This window comes from Nicotiana sylvestris, chromosome 4 (genome assembly GCF_000393655.2).
Source record: "Nicotiana sylvestris chromosome 4, ASM39365v2, whole genome shotgun sequence".
NCBI lineage: Eukaryota > Viridiplantae > Streptophyta > Magnoliopsida > Solanales > Solanaceae > Nicotiana > Nicotiana sylvestris.
In genome coordinates this window covers 19,569,426-19,589,192 of record NC_091060.1, presented here as the reverse complement: position 1 = coordinate 19,589,192, position 19,767 = coordinate 19,569,426, and the positions used below count along the sequence as shown (strand labels likewise).

At 38.6% G+C, this 19,767-nt stretch overlaps 2 protein-coding genes and 1 pseudogene across 4 annotated transcripts; 1 reads left to right on the top strand and 2 right to left on the bottom strand.

Annotated features, from left to right (window-relative positions):
- Positions 1-631: 631 nt before the first annotated feature.
- LOC104239331 (uncharacterized) lies at positions 632-2,924 on the bottom strand. The gene is made up of 2 exons (XM_009793945.2): positions 1,950-2,924; positions 632-1,147 (listed from the first exon to the last, which is right to left on the bottom strand). Exons 1-2 carry the CDS (start codon positions 2,922-2,924, stop codon positions 632-634), a joined length of 1,491 nt encoding a protein of 496 aa, XP_009792247.2.
- Positions 2,925-3,025: 101 nt separating this feature from the next.
- On the top strand, positions 3,026-5,173 carry LOC104239330 (mitochondrial import inner membrane translocase subunit TIM17-2-like). Of its 3 annotated transcripts, XM_009793943.2 has the most exons (3): positions 3,110-3,206; positions 4,014-4,100; positions 4,209-5,173. In XM_009793943.2, the coding sequence occupies exon 3, from the start codon at positions 4,231-4,233 to the stop codon at positions 4,939-4,941; it is 711 nt and encodes a 236-aa protein (XP_009792245.1). In that variant the 5' UTR covers positions 3,110-3,206; positions 4,014-4,100; positions 4,209-4,230; the 3' UTR covers positions 4,942-5,173. The 3 variants fall into 3 exon arrangements, with proteins under 3 accessions (XP_009792241.1, XP_009792244.1, XP_009792245.1); XM_009793939.2 differs by lacking the exon at positions 4,014-4,100 and having other exon boundaries at positions 3,026-3,206; positions 4,101-5,173; XM_009793942.2 differs by lacking the exon at positions 4,014-4,100 and having other exon boundaries at positions 3,101-3,206.
- Positions 5,174-8,399: 3,226 nt separating this feature from the next.
- Positions 8,400-10,266, bottom strand: LOC138888980 (lignin-forming anionic peroxidase-like; annotated as a pseudogene).
- Between the last annotated feature and the right edge of the window lie 9,501 nt (positions 10,267-19,767).

The following is a 19,767-nucleotide window of genomic DNA, read 5'->3' as shown; positions in this document are numbered from 1 at the left end:
ATCTATCTATTATTTCTAGAATTAGAGAGGTTTTGTTACTGTACCTTTTATTAGTCCAAGTGTATTTACTTCCTTTATAGCCTAGGTCTAGGAGGTTACACTCATTTATACAGTTCCAAAACAGGTTGTTGCGGCTCAGGTTTATGGGATTACCCCCAAATTTGTCCCTGGCCTTTAAGACTTTATTTAAGTCTCCGCCTATAAACCAAATTGTTTTTATGTTTTTTGATATTGTGATTAGGTTCTCCCATAGGAGTTTTCTATTTGCTAATAGATTGCTAGCATAAATTGCAGAGAAGAGCCATGGAGGGTGGTCTGGACTTACCTTCACCATTGCATGAATGCCTTAAGGTGTAGTTACCACTTCTTCGACTGCCATGAACTCCTCTTTCCACATAAACATTATACCCCCAGATGGACCTACTACCAGAGACTGAATGATCAAATTGAACTAAAGTTGATGGGCTAGGGTCTGGTGGTCTGCCATCTTCGTTTCAAGCAGGACAAACATGTCAGGCTTGTGCATTTTTACTATTTCTAAACAGTGCCGTTTGAACTCGGCATTGTTTCCACCCCTAACATTCCATATGATGTAGTTCATCATTGGAGGTGGGGGTGGTTGGTGAGTTCCCTATTGAGGGATCTTTGGTCCTTGCAGACCTGACATTTGAGGTGGGGGGACTTCCTCTTGAGACTTAGGACTGTAGTTAGGTTGAGTAGTGGTTTCATCAGACCATGTGTTTGGGTTGAGACTAGGCTCATTCCATACTTGGTCATTGTTTTGGGGCATAGTACCACCACTATCTCGCTGGTTTCCGTGCTGAACTCTATCGATCTCACTGAGTCCAGGAGTAGTGAGTCCATTCTTTGTGTCACATAAGGTATTTCCTGTTCTTCTGAGGCGTTCTTCTTCTTGAGGATCTCTAGAGCTTCGGAGATTCCTTTCTGGATATTCTGAAGAGGTGGGGAATTTCTCTTCCCTTTTGGATCCGAAGATGATGGTTTGTTTTGGGTTGGCTGGTCGATCATGGCGAAGACCGGCTTCGCTGCTGGGTCCTCTTTCATCAGATCTAGGAAGAAAGGCAGTGATTGGAAGCTTTGTAGAATGTGGTTGTTGAGAGCTTGAGGGTCCGTTAATGGGGAGTTGCTGTCGTTGTTGACCATCGATTACCATATGAGAGGTCTAAAGGCTGCCAGTGCTTTGCTCAGTGCTTCCACCGTGACTCTGGATAGGTGGGCTGGGTTTTGCATTATCAGGGTCACCTTCTGATTGCCCAGGGTGAAATTGTAGGAGAGTCCTTGGCCTTGTAAAGCAACCTCCAACCAGGAGGCCGGTTGGTGGTCCGGTGGTGGTGGTAGGGAGGTGATGATGGTTGGTGGCGTTTCTTTTGCCATTTTTGTGTTTCTTTGTCTTGCTACTTTGGGTAACAAGTGGGGTGAAGTTAAGGAATGTGGGGGGGGTGTACCAGATAGGGCACTCGATTGTTTTTAGTGACTGTTGATATTTCTCCATTAGAGGTCGTTTCAGGCATATTGGTAGGGAAAACGTAGGTTTGTGTGTTTGGGTGGGGAATTGGGCTGTTAGTGGTGCCCTTGTTGGAGTACCCGTTTGGGGAAAGAGGATCGGCCCCATTGGGTATTTTGCCAGTCTTGAGGATTGTAGTCTTGGGAGTTGGGCTAGAGGCCCCTTGGACGCTAGGCTCATGATTGGGGTTGGTGGGGTCGTCAGTAGTTGGCCCCATTTTCCTTTTGGCACCTGTACTGGGTTGTGCCCGTGAGCCTGTGTTTTAACCTTGTTGGGGCATATCTTGTGTGTCAGTGGGGGTTTTATTTTGCATTGGGCTATTGGGCCTCTTTTGGGTATTTTGGGCGGGGTTAGTTTTTTTGAATTATAACGAAGAGTTTGAGTTTTGGAGAAATTTTCCTGAATTGGCATCGAACAAATTTACCTGTATTTCTTCCGTCTGTGGAGCATGTTGTGGTTTGTTCATTCTACCATCATTTTTGTTTGTTGCTTTTGCTTGTCCATGCTTGCGCCTTCGTGGGAAAGTGACAGTTTTCCATTCACTTTCCTCCGAAATGACTACTTTCTTTTGATGATCTTCCTGTGGTTCGTGGGTTGTTGTGGTTGTGGGTGCCCTGTAGTTGCAATTTTGTGCAGTGTGCCCTATTCTGCCACAAACGGTGCATAGAGTTCCCTCTCTTTCGTAGATCACAGCCTGCTTATGGTCTCCTATTATTACCGATGTTTCTACTGGGATTTTCAGTGGAACTTGAATACAAATACGGTCATATCTTCCGCTTAGGTTAGAGGATGTGTATTGGTCTATCTTGAGAAGTTTACCCAGCTTCCTACCAACTTTCTCCAAGATATCCTGATCATAGAACTCTGTTGGTAATTGAGGGAGCCGAATCCATATGGCAGTAGAAGTAAGAGTGGCTTCTTGAGGAATAAACTTTGGTTCCCATTTACGTACATAAAGGAAATTTCCAGAGATGAACCAGGGGCCTAGGTGTAGAGCCTTGACCATACTTTCTTCTAAACTAAATTTTACTATGTAGAAGTCCCACCCTAGGTCAATCAAGATTAACTGTTCGGATAACTTCCATAGGTCGTTTAGTTTAGATCGGAGGAGATGATGAGGTATCTTTCGCTTGAAAACTTTGATGATTACAGAGTAACGCCATAGAAAGTAAAGACGCTCTTTCTCATCTTGTGAAAGTGGAATTGAACCCTCAATGTACTTCCCTTTATCCAGATCTGGAATTGGTTGGTGGTAGATTTCATAGTAATTAGTTTGGTTGCTCACTGATTTGTCCAAGAGCATTTCCTTATAGGAGTGAAGAGGTAATTCTATCTCCATTTGGCTGTGCTTATCTGGGGGTTCCGGTGGAAGTGATAGCTTAATCCGAGGGGGATCCATAATATGGGAATAGTACTCCAAGCTAACAATAGGTAGAGAGAGAAAAAAGAGTTTTCCAACTTACCCGGTACAAGAAGAAAATAATTAATACTACGTTTCTTGATCGAAAAACCAAAAAGAGAATAATAACCCGTTAACCCATATGGTTATCGGGTACTACCCATGAAATCTATGGCAAATCCCCCTTTTTTCTAGTTCTTCTAGGTTTCCCAGCTTCTCCATTTTTGCTCCGTCTCTCACACCTGGGTCGGTGTCACGGCCTCCCTTCGACGTCTCTCTCAGGTAAAATCTTTTTCTTTAACTAACCTTCCTGTTCTATAACACTTTTGCTTCCAGTATTTAACTCTCAGATGCTTTGTTGGAAAAAAAATGACTTTTAAACTTCAAGATCTCAACTTTTTTCACTGTGTATGTGAGTTTCGCAAATATAGTCAGTTCTAGGCCCAGATAACGAAGAAGTGATACGGAGTATTTGTATAGCTGACCCAACTAATTCGGAATTGAGGTGTAGTTGATTGATTGATTAATTAAAGATTTCAGCTTTTGTACCGCAAGTTGTTGTTTTCTGGTAATTTTGGGTTTGTGTGTTTTCTACCTTTGTTGAAGGAGGGTTTAATTATTTATTTATTAAAGTTTTTATTAAAGTTTATAGCTTGGGTGTTCAAACCCTACCTCAGATAAAAGCCTGTGCACCATTGGCCCTCGGGGATTTTTCGGTTATAAAAAAAAGTTTATAGCTTGGCTTGTTTAGCTCGCTGAAATATTTTCTGTTGTTAAGATATCCTTTCCAAGCGTGATCTAAAGTTGTTAAGATATCTGGTCCTAGTATTATCTGTCGTGTCAATAATTGTTTGCACAAAACATATAGTTTAATCTTTATGAAGAATAATGCTTTGGCTTATAATGAAACGGGCGAGTGGATAAGTAGCTGAGAAAGAAGTTATCAACCTTTTTATATATAAAACGGAGTTTACTTTGTTACTTAAGCTGAATTACGACTTCGAGAGCTATAAGAAAAAAAAACTGTTCTTGGTATAAGTGTTTGATGCAAAGTTTGTGTTCGTGTTAATGGAATACTGTTGTTTTCAGTGTTCAGTGTGATTTTCACTTAACAGCCCCTGGAAGGGGTGTTTCTCAAAATGATGGTACAGCTTGATGAGAACTGTTTTTATGCAGGTGAAATCTTTGAATTTTAATGTTAATATATCAAACCAATCACTTACTTGGAAAGTAAAAGCAAGTGTGCGTGGTTGGTCTCATCCCCTTTAACCTTTTTCCTCCCAGTTAGGGATCAACCGCTTTAACAATGGGAACACCAGAGACCTCTCGTGAACCTTGCCCTGACCGTATACTTGATGATGTTGGCGGAGCATTTGGTATGGGTGCTGTTGGAGGTGCGGCCTTCCACTTCATAAAAGGCACATACAACTCACCAAAAGGTGAGCGCTTGGTTGGTGGTACACAGGCAGTGCGCATGAATGCACCTCGTATTGGTGGTAGTTTTGCTGTGTGGGGTGGACTGTTCTCCACGTTTGATTGTACAATGGTTTATCTCCGTCAGAAAGAAGATCCGTGGAACTCAATCATTGCTGGTGCAGCAACTGGTGGCTTTCTCCAGATGCGGCAGGGATTAGGTGCTGCTTCTAGATCAGCAATGTTTGGTGGAGTTTTACTTGCGTTGATAGAGGGAGCTGGAATTATGTTGAATAAAGTCATGAGTGCTCCCCAGAATTTCCCGCCCATGGATGAGCCACTACCAAATGCCCCTGGTGTGCCTGGGTATCCAACCGGGCAGCTGCCTGGTCAACAAATGGGGCAGCTTCCTGGTCAAGCTCCAGTAAGTATTGATGGCATGATGGCTGAATCTTCAGCACCGTCCTCTTCTTCCTCAAGTTCCTGGTTTGGAGGGCTTTTTGGCGGTGGAAAAAAAGAGGAGACAGCGACAAACAGTGGTAGCAAGACACAGGTTTTAGAGAGCTTTGATGCTCCTAGCCCACCTACTTTTGAATATAAATGAGTTTAAGAGCTGAAATTCTTTGCAGGTTGATTACTGTTATTTTCTTTATTATTTGGATTCCTTATGTAGTGTGAACCAGTATATTAATTTATCAGTGTAGCCAAGGTTTTGTGATGTTTCATGTAAAGTATAGATTTCTGAATAAATGTCTTCCTTCAAAAGACATTATGTGCGCTGTAGTCTCTAAGGAAACTGCGCAGGACAAAGGAAATAAAGTCTCGCTTTATATGCATTGACATGCTCTCTTGGAATGAAGATTACCATAAAATTGGGAACTTGTTATTGACTACTTGTGTCCTGTTAATTAGATGTGTTCTGATTTTGGTATATTTGAATCTTGTAGGTTTTGAAATTCTTGAATTCATTAGTGGACTTGTATTATATCGAGATGCCTCATTGTTAGCATCTTGACGATAACTTTTTGGCACATCGGTATGTTATGTGCGTGTAATATAGGAAATACTTGTGACCCCTAGGCCTTCACTCTTGTGGTAAAAGTGCAGCTCGTGATGTGTGTGTGTTGGGTGCATGTCATTCGAACCTGCCGCAAACAAAAGCCTGGTATCGAGTGGAGAAGGGTAGAGTGGAGAAGCCTGAAACCAAAAGATGGTTCTCAAATCTTCTATGCCAACAGGGACAAATCTACAAGTTTGTCAGCCTGTTGGCAAATCTACAAGTTGCTCAGTCTTCCTATATATTAACAGAACATATTTTCTTTACAGTTTACATTACTATAAAACTAACAGAGACCTCATTGATGCACCCAAAGTTAACTAAAATGTACAAAGTCATTCTCCAACCATTCAAAAGCTTTCCAATTTCTCTCCTTTTGGAGGATCCATATGAGAGCTAGATCCTAGAGGGGAAACCTCCCATACCGTACTTTTTTTTTTTTTTCCTTCTAGAATCTCAAAACACTCCTGACGGCAGTTTTGAGCAGTCTTTCTCATGCCTCTGCTTACAACCCTCTACAGAGACCTCTCATCTGGTCACTACATGGTTCCCTTCCCGTGTTACCACAACAGCACGTTCTTTCTGACCTTCGTGCTGCACTCATTGGGATGGACGTCAAAGATATGTAATTGGCTGGTTTGCTAGACGTAGTACTCTTTATCAAAGTTTCCTTGGGAGATCTCTCTTTTGCCACCGTGCAACTCTTTTCTCAACCTCTTTATCGTCGAATTACACACAATACTATCCTTATGAAATTCTCCCAATCGGAATTCCAAGTAGGTTGTTGGCAGGGAGTTTACCTTGCATCTAAAATCTTGTGCCCGTCGCTCAATGTTTTGCACATTCATTTTTTCCTTTGTGTTTGTCACTTTTAGGGATAAAATGTTGGACCTCTCATTTAGTGAGGCTTCTATGTGTTATCTTTTGTGTGAAACGCTAACGTTAAGTTCTTTTTTTCTTCTTTCTCTGTCTCATCCTTCCAGCACTGGGACCATCTCTTTCTTTCCTTCTCTATTGATATACAACTCCAGCAATGCACGTCTCTCCTCTAACGAAGATAGTTTAGGTTCTCTGCTCGGTCAGAAAACCAGCAAAGATTTTAGTACTTTCTGTTTCCACCTTGCTCTCAGTAGAAGCTGTAAATCTCGTAGCAGAGGGCTTGTTTCTTGGCACGTCCTCTTCATTTCGTTGTTCTTTTCTTGTTTTCAATTTGTGTTGGTTCTGGTTTTGTGAGCTTCAGTGGTGTGCTATGATTTGGAATTTCCCCGTCAGCCATCTCCTAAGTTCATAGAAGAAAAGGAGAAAGAGGGGAACATCCGAAAGAACGTGTTCCCAAGAGACTTAATGTAAGACGGATCTGGAAGCATAAATTCTGAGTTCCTATAGATCCTTGATAAGCAGGATACTTTAATCTTCCGTCGTCGTTGTTGCTTGACATGCTTTCTTGTTTCTTAATTCTTATCCTTTATCAGCAATTTATGATCAAAACATTTGGTTGAATCAGTTTTGTAGGGGGAGCATCTTGCTGGTCAGGACACTTGTCACGCCTCTTGGTTCGAGCCAATTTTTGGGATTAGTAAATGGCTTATTGTGGATCTGAATGACATAGTGGGTTTATATTTGATGCAGGCAGTTTAATCTACAGTACTTGACATTAAGATATATTGTATCATAGGTTTAATGGTATTAACTTTTGATTATTGTATGAGTTGCCAAGTTTTGTTCAATCCTGAGTGATCTAATAAATGGAAAATAATGTGCCATGTTTGTGGTTGTATATGGAAACACCTTGGGCAGCATATAAAGATCTTTTTCGCAGGGCCACTTTTCTGGATGACGTACTGAGATTCTTAAATTGCTCAACTACAGTAAATCTTGTATCTGACAAAGTAATGTTTTTCTCTTTGGAGATAGGGAGGTCATTTGTGGTTTCAATATTGAGAGGCTATATTCCAACTTAATCAATGAAGCTAAGTTACATGTGAAACATTGGGTTAAAACTCTAAACTTAAAAGCATAACAAATAATTTATTTCATTGTTGAAACATTACATAGAGAATTAAAGAATTAAATGAATACAAATACAGTTGGAAACAATACATGTAATAAGCTTTTGATTGATAAGTTTAGTGAGCCGCAGACAGTTCGTATGATCTGGCAAATGAGCAAGGGCTGTTGCTATTCTATTTTGTGACACTATTTTTTTATTAGTCCATTTAAGAATGACATATTTTATATAATATTTTTTAATTAAAAGCTTTTACACCAATATAAATGCTATGACATGTTTAACATTATAGGTTTCAAAAGTTTTATAGCTATACAAATAATATGGAATATGTTGTTAGAAAAATAGTTGATAATATTGACCAAGAACAATTAAAAGAAAATTGAAATAACTTATCAAACCAATACTGTGTAGTGGCTTGTCTTGAAAACGATTTCGGCCCCAACTAGGGTGCAAATTGTTAAGACCGGTCGCTCTCCAAGTGAACCCATGGTCTTTCCGCTAAATTAGGTATTATGTGTACATATTTTTTTGAATTGATCTAATATTATCTGCTGACACCCATGCTCCAAAGAGGCTAAATGGTGTATTTGGACGATTGTTGTGTTATTTATCAAGAAGTGTAGGGATCAAATCCCACTTACTACTTTTTTTTTTCTTCTTTCTTTAGTGGTGTACCCTTGTTATAAATATCCTAGATCCGCCTGTCCAAATGTGCGGGGGATAAATTTATCCATTTTGCCTTCAGGATAGATGATCATACTTTGTCTTTCATAAAAGACAAAGAAGTGAGAAAGAAAAGGACCACAAAGGAATCTTGACTTTGCATTATTATTTATTAATAATACCAACATATTTAAGAGTACACGTTGCAAACTTTTTCTTTCTTATTAAGTTGGACGTGCCAACTAGGTGGAGTTTACTTCACAATATTGGAAAAGAAAGTTTATTTTATGAGTGCAATATTTTAGTAGCTGCCTAGACTGGAATTTAAGAACTAGTTGACACTGCCACAAACTTTTCTTATGATCCCATTTTGACCAGTTAGGGGACTAATATCTCCCATTTTGATCATAGCAGCAGCAAAGTCTGACGAGAAAGCTCGAGCACTGTTACTATATTCAGAAACAATATTGTCTGTTGATCCTCCATTGAAAAGAACTTGATCTGAAGAAGACCTTTCTTTTGGATGAGATTTTTGAAGTAATTGTTATCGAATTGATTTGGTGTAACCAAATCAAGTGGTGCTAGATTTCCATTCTCTCCTTCTTGAGGACATTGACGTCTTCTAGTGCTTGCAAATCCAGCATCAATGTCTGTTCCATTGCTATAAATCCGATCACGAAAAAGGAAACATTGTGCTTGGCCTATTGTGTGAGCCCCTGGAAATCAAAGCAAATATATAAGGTTCTATTTTTGTTCGGATTCTAAATGAAAATAAAAGGGCAGCCCGATGCACTAAGCTTCCGCTATGCGTGGGTCCGGGAAAGAATTGGACCACAAGGGTCTATCGGACACAGTCTTATACTGCATTTCTGCAAGAGGCTGTTTTTCACGGCTAGAACCCGTGACCTCCTGGTCATATGATGACAACTTTACTAGTTCCTCCAAGATTTCCCTGCGGATTCTAAATGATAATGATAAATGTTAATACCCTGAATAATTACCTGACAAAGCGACCATATCTCTTGTGCTAAGTCCTTTGCTTGCAAAGCTAGAAATAAGCCTATTAAGAGGATCAAATGGACCGGGGAGATCAGTTTCAGCAAGTGTCTTACTTGCAGTTGTTGAATCTCTTCTTCCAAGTGTCACTGTCCATGATGGACCTCCCACCTGATATTATTTTGAAGAATTATTAACTTAAATAGCTGCTTATTTAACCACTTAAACTAAAAATAAAATAGCTAACAGATGTATAATATATGTACAATATCTATATAACCTTGTTTAATTAGTGTGTATATTCTATGTATATCGGCTAAGAAATAGGAAAGTAAACAATAAATCTGGCCAGCTATCGCTTTCAGCATAATCTTGCATTAGGATTGCCAATTAATTGGTTATAGTATAATACTATATATAGTATTAATTTAACTTGCACAGATTAAAGTTGATAAAACTTGTTCTGTTCGTTGTAGTCTAGAACATATATATACAATCAAACCTCTCTACAGCAGCCCCTCGTATGCTTCGATTTTTTTTGCTTGCTATAGTGAAGTGCTGTTACAGAGGGCATATATTATAACATACGAGTAACATAATAATCGGTTTCAAGAAAAACTTGGCTTTTACGGTGAGTGACTGTTATATAGGGATATTGTAATAGAGATGTTTGACTCTCTATATATATATACACACACATCCTTCTAAGAAATTAACAAATTATATGGACTTACAGCAGCTGATGCATCGCGAGCTGCAACAGCTAGTATGTCAGCACATGAAACAACCATGGGACAAATCTTTTCCACCTCTCTTTGCATCTTCTATGATTCCATAACCTCTTGCGGACCCAAGATTTGGCAACGCAGTCTTCTCACTTTCGATCGAAGGGGTCTCATCAAGTAAGATCGAAGCATCACAACCCTAAATCGACGATCAATATAACACCATTTCAACCATATATTAATTAATTGACTTTAAAACCAATTATATGAAATCAAGTGATATAATTAATCTTTAAACTAACCTGAACAAAGCAGTCATGAAAGTGAAGGCGAATGGGTACGAATCGTGTTGAGTGCCTTAGGGCAAGTATTATCATAGAACGTCGCGGAAAGTTGTGCATGGCATTGCATGCATGAAAGCAGAAGAAGAGAAAATATAGCAGCCTTAGCTGCGAAAGATTGAGTTGGAGTATTCATTTAGAGAATGTATACTATCAAGAAATTCAGAATATATTTGGCTTAGCTGAATTGGCTAAAGTAGAAATGAAGATGATGGAAAAGGAAATGGCCAAGGGACTTAATTTATAGGCACAGAAACACATAGATGGTAAGAGAGGAAAAACTATTTTTAGTCACTAATAGCTGCTATGCCGCGTTACTGCTAGTTTTTCTTACTACTGCCTCCAATTTATGCGAACCTATTTTCTTTTTAATCTGTTCCAAGAAGAATGATCCCTTTCTAAATTTGGTAACAATTTAGATTAAACTTATAATTCTACCTTTAATGAGAAGTTTTTATAACCACACAAATACTCTGGCCCCCTTTTGACTTGTTTAGGACCACAAATTCCAAAAGTCTTCATTTTTTCTTAAACTCCGTACCCAGTCAAACATGTTTACATAAATTGGAACGGAGGGAGTAATATATTTGAAATAGTAAATCGATCGATACACTTGACTTGTTCTTTAATATTGGCTCTGACTGGCTATGTGTTTGAAAAACTTTAGAAATATAGACGGATTCAGAATTTGAAGTTTATGATATATAAGTAATAATAACTCAGTTCACAATTAAATATTTCTAGAGATTTAATAAATTTCTTAATACATATATAAGGTTTGAAAAAATATACGTACATTGAATTCACGTGAACCTGTAGCTTACATGGAAAATCTGCCCTAGTTTTGAAATCTAGCGTTCTAATTGTAGTACTGTAAGTTATGTGTAAGTACTAGTTCTACAAAAGAAAATGGACTACAACTACTTATGGGCAACGTATATATAACGCAGACTTTCGGCTAAAAGTTTTTGGAAAATTCTATTAAAGAGGGAGGTAACAACTAATGGTGATCTCTCTTTTAAGTTTTGGTTGGCAGAGTTGTGCAATGTCTATACCATCAAAAGATAACATGTATCTAATGAAATAATCAATAGGTGCATGCAAGTTAGCCTGTATCGTAATTGAAGGAAAAACACTAGGCAATGTTGATCTTGCAAGCGCGCAGTAATTATTCCAACATCTTAAAATGGTCACCTGATGTTGGCCGAATCTTGTTCAGTTGCATTTAAGTTTTCCTTTTTTGCCTCTGCCTAAAAAGAAAGATACTTGAGTTGGTCTAAAAGTGTTTGGGCGCTCTATATAAAATGTAGACTCTATTCATATACACTCCATTAATAAGATGATTTATAGTCTCAAGGCATAAATTAATATGCCTTGTTTTACATCAAAAGATTTTTTTTTCTTTTTTAGAGTTTGTGCTTAATCAAATATCATCCAATGCTTTTTAGTCAAATGCAAAAGATTCCTTTTTTTAGTATGATCAATGTGATATCTACATACTTCGATAAAAGAAAATAAATTTTTTGGATTTGTTTTATATTTGAATATTAACAAATTAAATCTTACAAAAATTCAATAAACGGAGTTTATTTACTTTTAAGTTTATAAATTAAAATTTTAAGAGATAAACTAATTGATATTCAGATCAAGAAAGAAAATTGACCAATTCAGCTTTCGTATAATTAAGTCATGTTATTTCAGGAGTACCTGTCATTACAATGATTTGATATCTAGTTATAATAATAATAATAATCGAGTTTTAGGTTGTAGCAAAAAGTCAAAGTAAAAATATGGCAGAATGCATAGGCATCCCTTAAATTTGGCTTATCTTTAGCATCTATTGAGCACGTTTAAGTAAAGACAAATTGTGTCAACTAGATACATATTTTGCAGTTCCAAGTAAACTAAAGTGTCTGTATTTCATGCCAACACGACAAGTAGGACCAATAAGAAAAAAGGACGTCACTAGAGCAAAAAAAAACAAAATTGAAGGACCTTGGAGATGAAGACTCGTCGCTTTCTCCACCCGTCATTTTCCCACCGTTGAAGGAGATTGAAGCAAAATAGAAAAAGGGAATCTGCTTCTTCTCACTCGCTCAACACAAGTGGTGTGTTATACACATTGCTATGTCAGCGATATGCGTCAAATTGACACAATTTTTGCTTACCTTAAAGTGCTCAATAGATATTAATTTATGGTTGTTCACAGTTCAGTTTGGATCAGATTTTTTTTTTAAAGAAACCAAATCAGATAAGTCAATTTTTCAAATATTAGAACCAAAATCAAACCAATTAAGTCGGTTTTTTCTCGATTCGGTTTATGTCGGTTTTTCGGTTTTTTCGGTTATTTGGCATTTTTTTCTTAAATATAAGACATACACTACCAAACACATATTTCGGTGACCACATTTTTAACGTAACACTATCAAATCAATTGCTCTTTGAGAAATCTATTATTTACCAAGATATATTGATGATAATTGAATCAAATAGTTGTAAGCACGTGATTTTTGACCCTCCCCGAGAATTTTCACATTTTTAGCGTGAATATGTGAAATTGGGTCTAGTATAGCTATTTTAACTATTTTACTTTATTTCGTTGAAAAAAGAAAAATTTCAAAAAATATATATATAAATTTTAGTTTATGTATCTCTCATAAACTTGAAAAATACAAAAATTGCACTTTATTTTTGTACTTTATATAATTCCGAAAAATTACAAAAAAATAAAAATAAAATATAGTTCTATTAAGGTTTTATAGTCATTTTAACTTTGAAAAATACAAAAAAATATTGCTTCATATTTTTTCTTAATATTTAAAAAAAGCGAAAATTACAAAAATAGTTTTATTAATATTTTGTAGCTATTTTAAATCTTGAAAAATATTTAAAAAGATATAGTTCTGCTTAAATACTAGTCTTATTTTTGGTAGTTATTTTGTTTACATAGGACTAGTTAAGCAACGTTTTCCTATTTCTCGGGTCCGGGCAAAAGAATAATATTCGGGTTCAAACTACCCGGTTTTAGGCCTAATTTTCGGACCTAGCCCATAATAAACCGTGTCCAGGACACGTGGGGAACCCCACCACGCGTGGGGGACATATGCCTCGAACCCCACCACGCGTGGGGCTCATTTTCATGGGCATTGTATTACAAAAACACGGACAAACACATTTTTAAAGGGGACTTGGAGGAATTTGAAAAAAGGACTACTGTTCCTCTTTCTTCTTCAAAGAAGAAAGTAAGAAAACCCTACGAAAAGAGCAGGGAAACCATCCAGCTCCCTCTCCGTCAACGACCAGTCCAAAAACCACCCCGTCACAACCCCATCAGCTCCCATCACCACCAGTTCCCCTCCCCTCGTCACCACTGTTCGTCACCTTCTTCCTCATCGTTACGACCACCAGTCCAAAACCAACAACCCGTCAACCATCGATCACTACCCCACAAAACCATCACCAAACACCACCCCGTCATCCTCCTCAACGCCTAACAAACCCTACTGTAAAACCAACAAAAAATGGGACCAAACGAGTTCCCTCCATCCCTTCCGACACCCTCACGGACCAACTCCTCCATCGCCCATAACCACCACTGTCCAAACGAACGCCGGAAAACACGACAAGTCAGTCCCTCACCCCGTCGTAACTAAAACCAGTCGCGACAGTGACGACCATCGCCTTCCTCCTCCTTGAATCCGCCATTGTTGCCGTTGCGAGCTCCCTCCGTCGACCACTGCCTCCCGTCACCACCCAACACCACGACCAACAGTTTCCCCCCGTCGTCAACCTCCAGAACCAGTCCGCCATTTTCAGTCCAACGTCGTCAACCTCCAAGCAGTCGTAGCTGCGTTTCCGAGCAACGGTGGGTTGCTTCGATCCTGCTTGGCCGAGTTTTCTATTTTCCGTAGAGGTCGACTTTGGTTCGTCGAGGTCCGGTACGTCGAGGTGCTGTCCGAGGTTCCGTCGTTGTTCTTCGGTCAGAGAGGTCCGGCTTGAGTTCCGTCGGAATCGTGTTTGTCGTTCTGAGTTTGTCGAGGTGCAAAGGTTAGTAAACCTCGATGTATTAGATAAATAAACTTTACGTTGAATGTTTGAGATGCAATATAAAAATTGGTATGGAAATTTTTTGCCTATGTTTCATTGTCTGCATTTTGGTTCATTTTCATGTTATGTTATTCTTGTTTATTTGATGTCGTTTAATTAAGTTGGACTAGTCGTTCTATGACACAAGTTTGACGTTAATCTGTTCGTCCTTTCCTTCGGTTAGGTCATTCGAAAAAATAGTATTAGTGCATGCTGTTACTACTACCGAAACACTCATTTACTAAACTCCTTTTATTAAACTTCTAACAAGTCATGAGATCTTAGTTGTAAAGAGGCCGTAAGTTTAGTAATGTTAAAGACATAAAAATGGCATCCAATAATAATAATAATAATAATAATAATAAAGAATAAAATGAGACGAGCCTCGCCAAATAAAAGGGACAAATTGCGGGGCCCTCTAAGTGTATATATTAAATACTTAGATTCCGGGACGGGTCGTTTAGCAAATTTCACGGCCCTCCCCAAAAAATAATAATGCGCTAGTTGCTTTAGGCGCGCCTTTAATAACGTTATCTCCCTAAACTCGGGTGCACATTTATGTGACCCAAATCCAAATCTCAACGAAATCGAAATGTGCCTCTAATCACGGGTACATTGACTGTGACGTGGTATGAGATGCATTTCCATGACGTTGCAAATTCCTTTTAAAAAATAAGCATGAGATGAGCCTCGCCGAATAACAACACAAATCGTGGGGCCCTCAGTAAATACTTGTTTAAAATTACTTAGAATTCAGGAGGGTCGTTTAGCGAATTTCACGGCCCTCCCCGCAAAATAATAATGCGCTAGTTGCTTTAGGCGCACCTTTAATAATTTAATTTTCTTAAACTCGGGTGTGCATTTCATGCGACCCAAATCCAAATCCTAAAACATCAAATAAAATATGTTTCGGATTGTGGGTGCATTTCATGTGACACAGTCCAAAGATATATTTTAAGCGATGTTCACATTCTTATAAAACAATAATAATAAAGCGGTTAAAAGATAAATTTGCACATAAGTTCATATTGTATTAAAAATCAGATAAATAAGCCAAATATAACAGTTGAGCGACCGTGCTAGAACCACGGAACTCGGGAATGCCTAACACCTTCTCCCGGGTTAACAGAATTCCTTATCTAGATTTCTGGTACGCAGACTGTAATATAGAGTCATTATTTTCCTCGATTCGGGATTAAAATTGGTGACTTGGGACACCCTAAATCTCCCAAGTGGCGACTCTGAAATAAACAAATAAATCCCGTTTCGATTGTCCTTTAATTGGAAAAAACTCCCCCTGCGCCCCTCGGGCGCGGAAAAAGGAGGTGTGACAGCTCTGGCGACTCTGCTGGAGACTTTATGACCCAGAACCACTGGTTCAGGGTCCAAGAATTCGAGCTTAGAATAATTGTTATATTTGGCTTTATTATCTGATCTTTATTACATGTTTTGCATAAAAGTGCTAAATGTTGTCTTTTACCGCTTTTGATATTATCTGAACTGTATATAAACTGTGCCGAAACCCTTCTTTTCTTACCTCCGGGGAGAAGCTCGCTGGTCGAGACTCCCTATTCTGTTAGTGTCAATACCTGAAATAAGAAAGAGGTCGGACAAGTTACAAAGCCGGACGATCTCGCGGGTCCCCGGTACGTAGCCCCCTCCTCGACTCGAGTTGTCCGCTCGGGTACACAGTCTAGAACAAATACCAAGGTTTAAACCTAGTATAACGAAACTTCATGCCGGATCCCTAGTAGGAACGCTTATTTGCATCATATTGCATTTGACTTAGGGGACTCAACACAGGGGTTGGGTCCGTCTAGGACAGGCAACCTGAAATGGAAAAGACCATCATGCTGCATTCCTATCTGTGTTGTGCATTTATTTGCTTCGGTTCCGCATGTCGACCAGTTCCTAAAAAAAAGGGGAAAATAGCAGCGTAGGGGAGATAATTACTTATTTTTGGAAAATAAAACCAATGTCCAAGTAGTGTCAAAACCTCGCTGGAATTTTTCTAAAAAAAACAGTCTTGTTTATTGAGAGTTATTAAAAAAAATATAAAAATTTTCTTTTATCACTTTCAAAATCAAAAAAAAAAGAAAAGGTATTTATTTTAAAAGTAAAAAAAAAATTGAAAATTCATAATTCAAAATATGTGTTGTTTCTTTCGTAGTACCCCTTTTATGAATTCAGACTAATAGTCCAAATTTTTCCTAAAAAAAAATAATATAAAAAAAAATAAATAGTTTCTTTAATCTTTATCTCTTTTCAAAAAAATGTAAAAAAATACGCATTCCTGATTTCTAGGTTTATTCGATTTTTTCCTATTTTACGATAGCCCGAACTACGCGGGTTTGATTCTCACCGGATGTGAGATACGTAGGCAACCCTCATCGGGTCCAACCCCTTTTTTTTGCTAAAAACCCAAAAACAAATAATAAATAATAAAAAAAACAACATGTCAAGTTTTTATTCATAAATAAGTCGGGTGATATCCAACTTCCCCTTTTACAAAAAATAGCAAAAATATATGTCAAATTTCATAAAGAAGTCAGGTGACGCTGTTTTATCAAGACATAGCCGAATGTTCCCGAAAGGGACGCCGGAAGGCTGACTTTGCATAAACAGCCACTTTTGGGTCATTTTTAAGACTTGGTCCAGTTGACCCCCACAGCCTAAAAATCTTCGTCCCCGAGACGTTGAAAGGCCGTGTTTGCAATATTGACTTTTCTAATTTGAAAAACAATGAAAAAAGAGTTATAAATAAGTCAGGTGATGCTGTTTTGTCATAAGTCGAAAAAAAATATGAAAAAATAAAATAAGCCGAGCCAGTTTCGGCCGCGTCTTAAACCGTTCTTGCCGAAATAGCCTTAGAGTATCTTTCAGTGGTCGAAAGGCTATTTTCGTAAAAGAATGGACAAGTTTGTAAAGTGTCATAAAATAATCCTCCCCGGCCTCAAAATTCATGTGAAATTCGGAAGGGGCCACATTTGCAAAAATAACCATTTGGTTGCATTTGTCGAACAGAGAAAGGGAGTTAGCCTTTTGTTTTTGAGTTTATAAATCTCTTGATTAAAGTATATGGGTTATTTGATTTTCAAGTTTGTAGGTCATCTTTAAACCTTTGAAACCCAGTTTGTTTTAATATGAAAGTGAAAAGAAAAAATGTTCATTATTGTTTATCTTTTATTGGTCCGAACTACGCAAGGTCTGATTCATGCGGGGTCATGATACGTAGGCAATCTCCATAAGATTCGACCACAACAAAAAAAAGAATGAAAAAAAAAGAATGAAAAAAAACGAAATGAAAAAAAATGAAAATAATGAAAAAGAGAAAAAAAAAGAAAAAGGAAAAACAAGGGTAAATAATAAATAAATAAATAAATATATATATATATATATATATATATATATGTTGATAATAATAAGGACCGACTGAGTCCGTTCTGACATATTTGGTGTTGAATTGTGAAGAAAGTTGAGGTGGTCGGTTTGTGCCTCAAAGAAAAATGTCAACTAACGTCGAAGCTGTTACAAGTGCTCCAGAGACTCAGAGTCGGAGGGTTCCTCGTCATGAGTCACAATTTGCGACATAACAAGAGCAGTACCACTCTCCTGAGTACCACTCGTACTCGTTTGATCTTGCTGCAAAAACTGAGAAGCCTGCCCAAAAGATGGTACAGGAAGAAATGACCCGAAGAGTGAAAAGCTTAGAACAATGGTTGGAAAACATGCAAGGGTTGGCAGGCCAAAAGAGTGTTGCCTTCAAAGATCTATGTATGTTCCCCGATGTCCACTTGCCGCCTGGTTTCAAGACTCCAAAATTTGAAAAGTACGATGGACATGGAGATCCCATAGCCCACCTGAAAAGGTATTGCAATCAACTGAGAGGTGCGGGAAGAAATGAAGAATTGTTGATGGCTTATTTTGTGGAAAGCCTTACGGGAGTAGCCTCCGAATGGTTTATGGATCAAGACACGTCTCGCTGGTATGTCTGGGATGACATGGCACAGGCCTTTGTCAGACAGTTCCAATACAACATCGACATTCCCCCAGACCGCATTTCCCTTTCAAACCTGAAGAAGAAACCAAGTGAAAGTTTCAGGGAATATGCCATAAAATGGAGAGAGCAAGCAGCTCGAGTTAAGCCACCCATGGATGACCACGAGCTAATTACTGTCTTCCTTCAAGCGCAAGAGCCAGATTACTTTCAAAACATGGTGTCCGCAGTTGGCAAAACCTTCCCGGAAGCAATCAAAATTGGAGAAATGGTAGAGAATGGTCTTAAGACAGGCAAAATTATAAGTCAAGCTGTTCTTAAAGCCGCAACTCAGGCTGTCCTGGTTGAGTCAGATAATCTTAGCGACACAAATGAGGAGATTGAAGAAATCATGATGACATCAGGGTCTAGAAGAGGCCCCAGGAGAACATCTCGAAAGTATGAGCAGCCTCCTCAAATTTTCTATGGCTCCCCTGAGCAGTATTATCCACCTCAGGACGCTCAATACTCTGTCGCTCCACCTCAGTATGTTGTCCAGCCACCAAAACACCCCAGGAGGCGAGCACGAGCATCACAAAATCTCCAGAAGTCTCCACAAAATTTTCAGGTGCCCTATAACCCACAGCCAAGCCAGTGGTATAAAGGGGAACAAAGGTTGAAAGATAATTTTACACCAATAGGAGAGTCCTATGAAAGCTTATTTGAGAAATTAAAGAATCATGACATGATTGCACCTATTCCTCCAAATCGTGTGGACCCACGTGCAAGAAGCTTTGACCCTTCTAAAAGGTGTGAATACCATTCCAATGTCCAGGGGCACAATGTTGAAAGCTGTCGGGATTTGAAAAGAGAAATAGAAAGAATGATCCAAGAAGGGCGGATTGTGATTAATAACAGTGACATGGAGCACTCGAACCCTATCGAGAACTTATTGACAGAGGGTGACGATGTTGAAGCGGGTAATGGTCTTGGCAGTATTGATGCAAAGCTCAGTGGCTAAGATGCCAATTTTTTTGGGAGGACGCTTCGTTCCTTGGTCAGCAAGAGAGAAGCTTGTGGTGGCTTATTTTGTGGTCATTTCTGTTGTTTGGATTATTAAGGTTGTAATTGGGATTTTGTCTTCTTTCCATTTTGTCATAGCAGTTTGTTTAAATTTTGTCCAGTTTGTGTTAGGATTTTATTCTGGTTGTGTTGTTTGTTTTATTATTCAAACCATTACGCCGGTAGTCTAATACAAAGTCGGTCTTTTGTTAGTTCCAGTCGTCTTTTGTTTAGTCCTTTTATCATTTCATTCAATGCCGATTCTAGGGACATGACATGCGCACTCACTTTGGGCCTAGTCTTTAAAGTTAATCCTAAAACCCTGGAAAGGCGATCAGACCATTTAAAGAAAATAAGGACGGTTTGAGATTATTCAGAGCTCGAGTCATGTGGAACTGGGGCAAGTTAAACACAAAGAAAACCGTTAAAGAAAGATTCGCCTAAATTGGCATGAGGGTCGTTCATAATAATGAGAATGAGAGTGTCGCCCAACGGTGCTTTAGAAGTGACAAA

Excerpts from the sequence above, each read along its gene's own strand:
- LOC104239331 (XM_009793945.2), bottom strand. The coding sequence starts at position 2,924 with ATGGATCCCCCTCGGATTAAGCTATCACTTCCACCGGAACCCCCAGAT. Across the intron at positions 1,148-1,949 it reads CACAGACGGAAGAAATACAG|CAACTCCCCATTAACGGACC; the intron begins GTAAATTTGTTC and ends CAACAACGACAG.
- LOC104239330 (XM_009793939.2), top strand. The coding sequence starts at position 4,231 with ATGGGAACACCAGAGACCTCTCGTGAACCTTGCCCTGACCGTATACTT.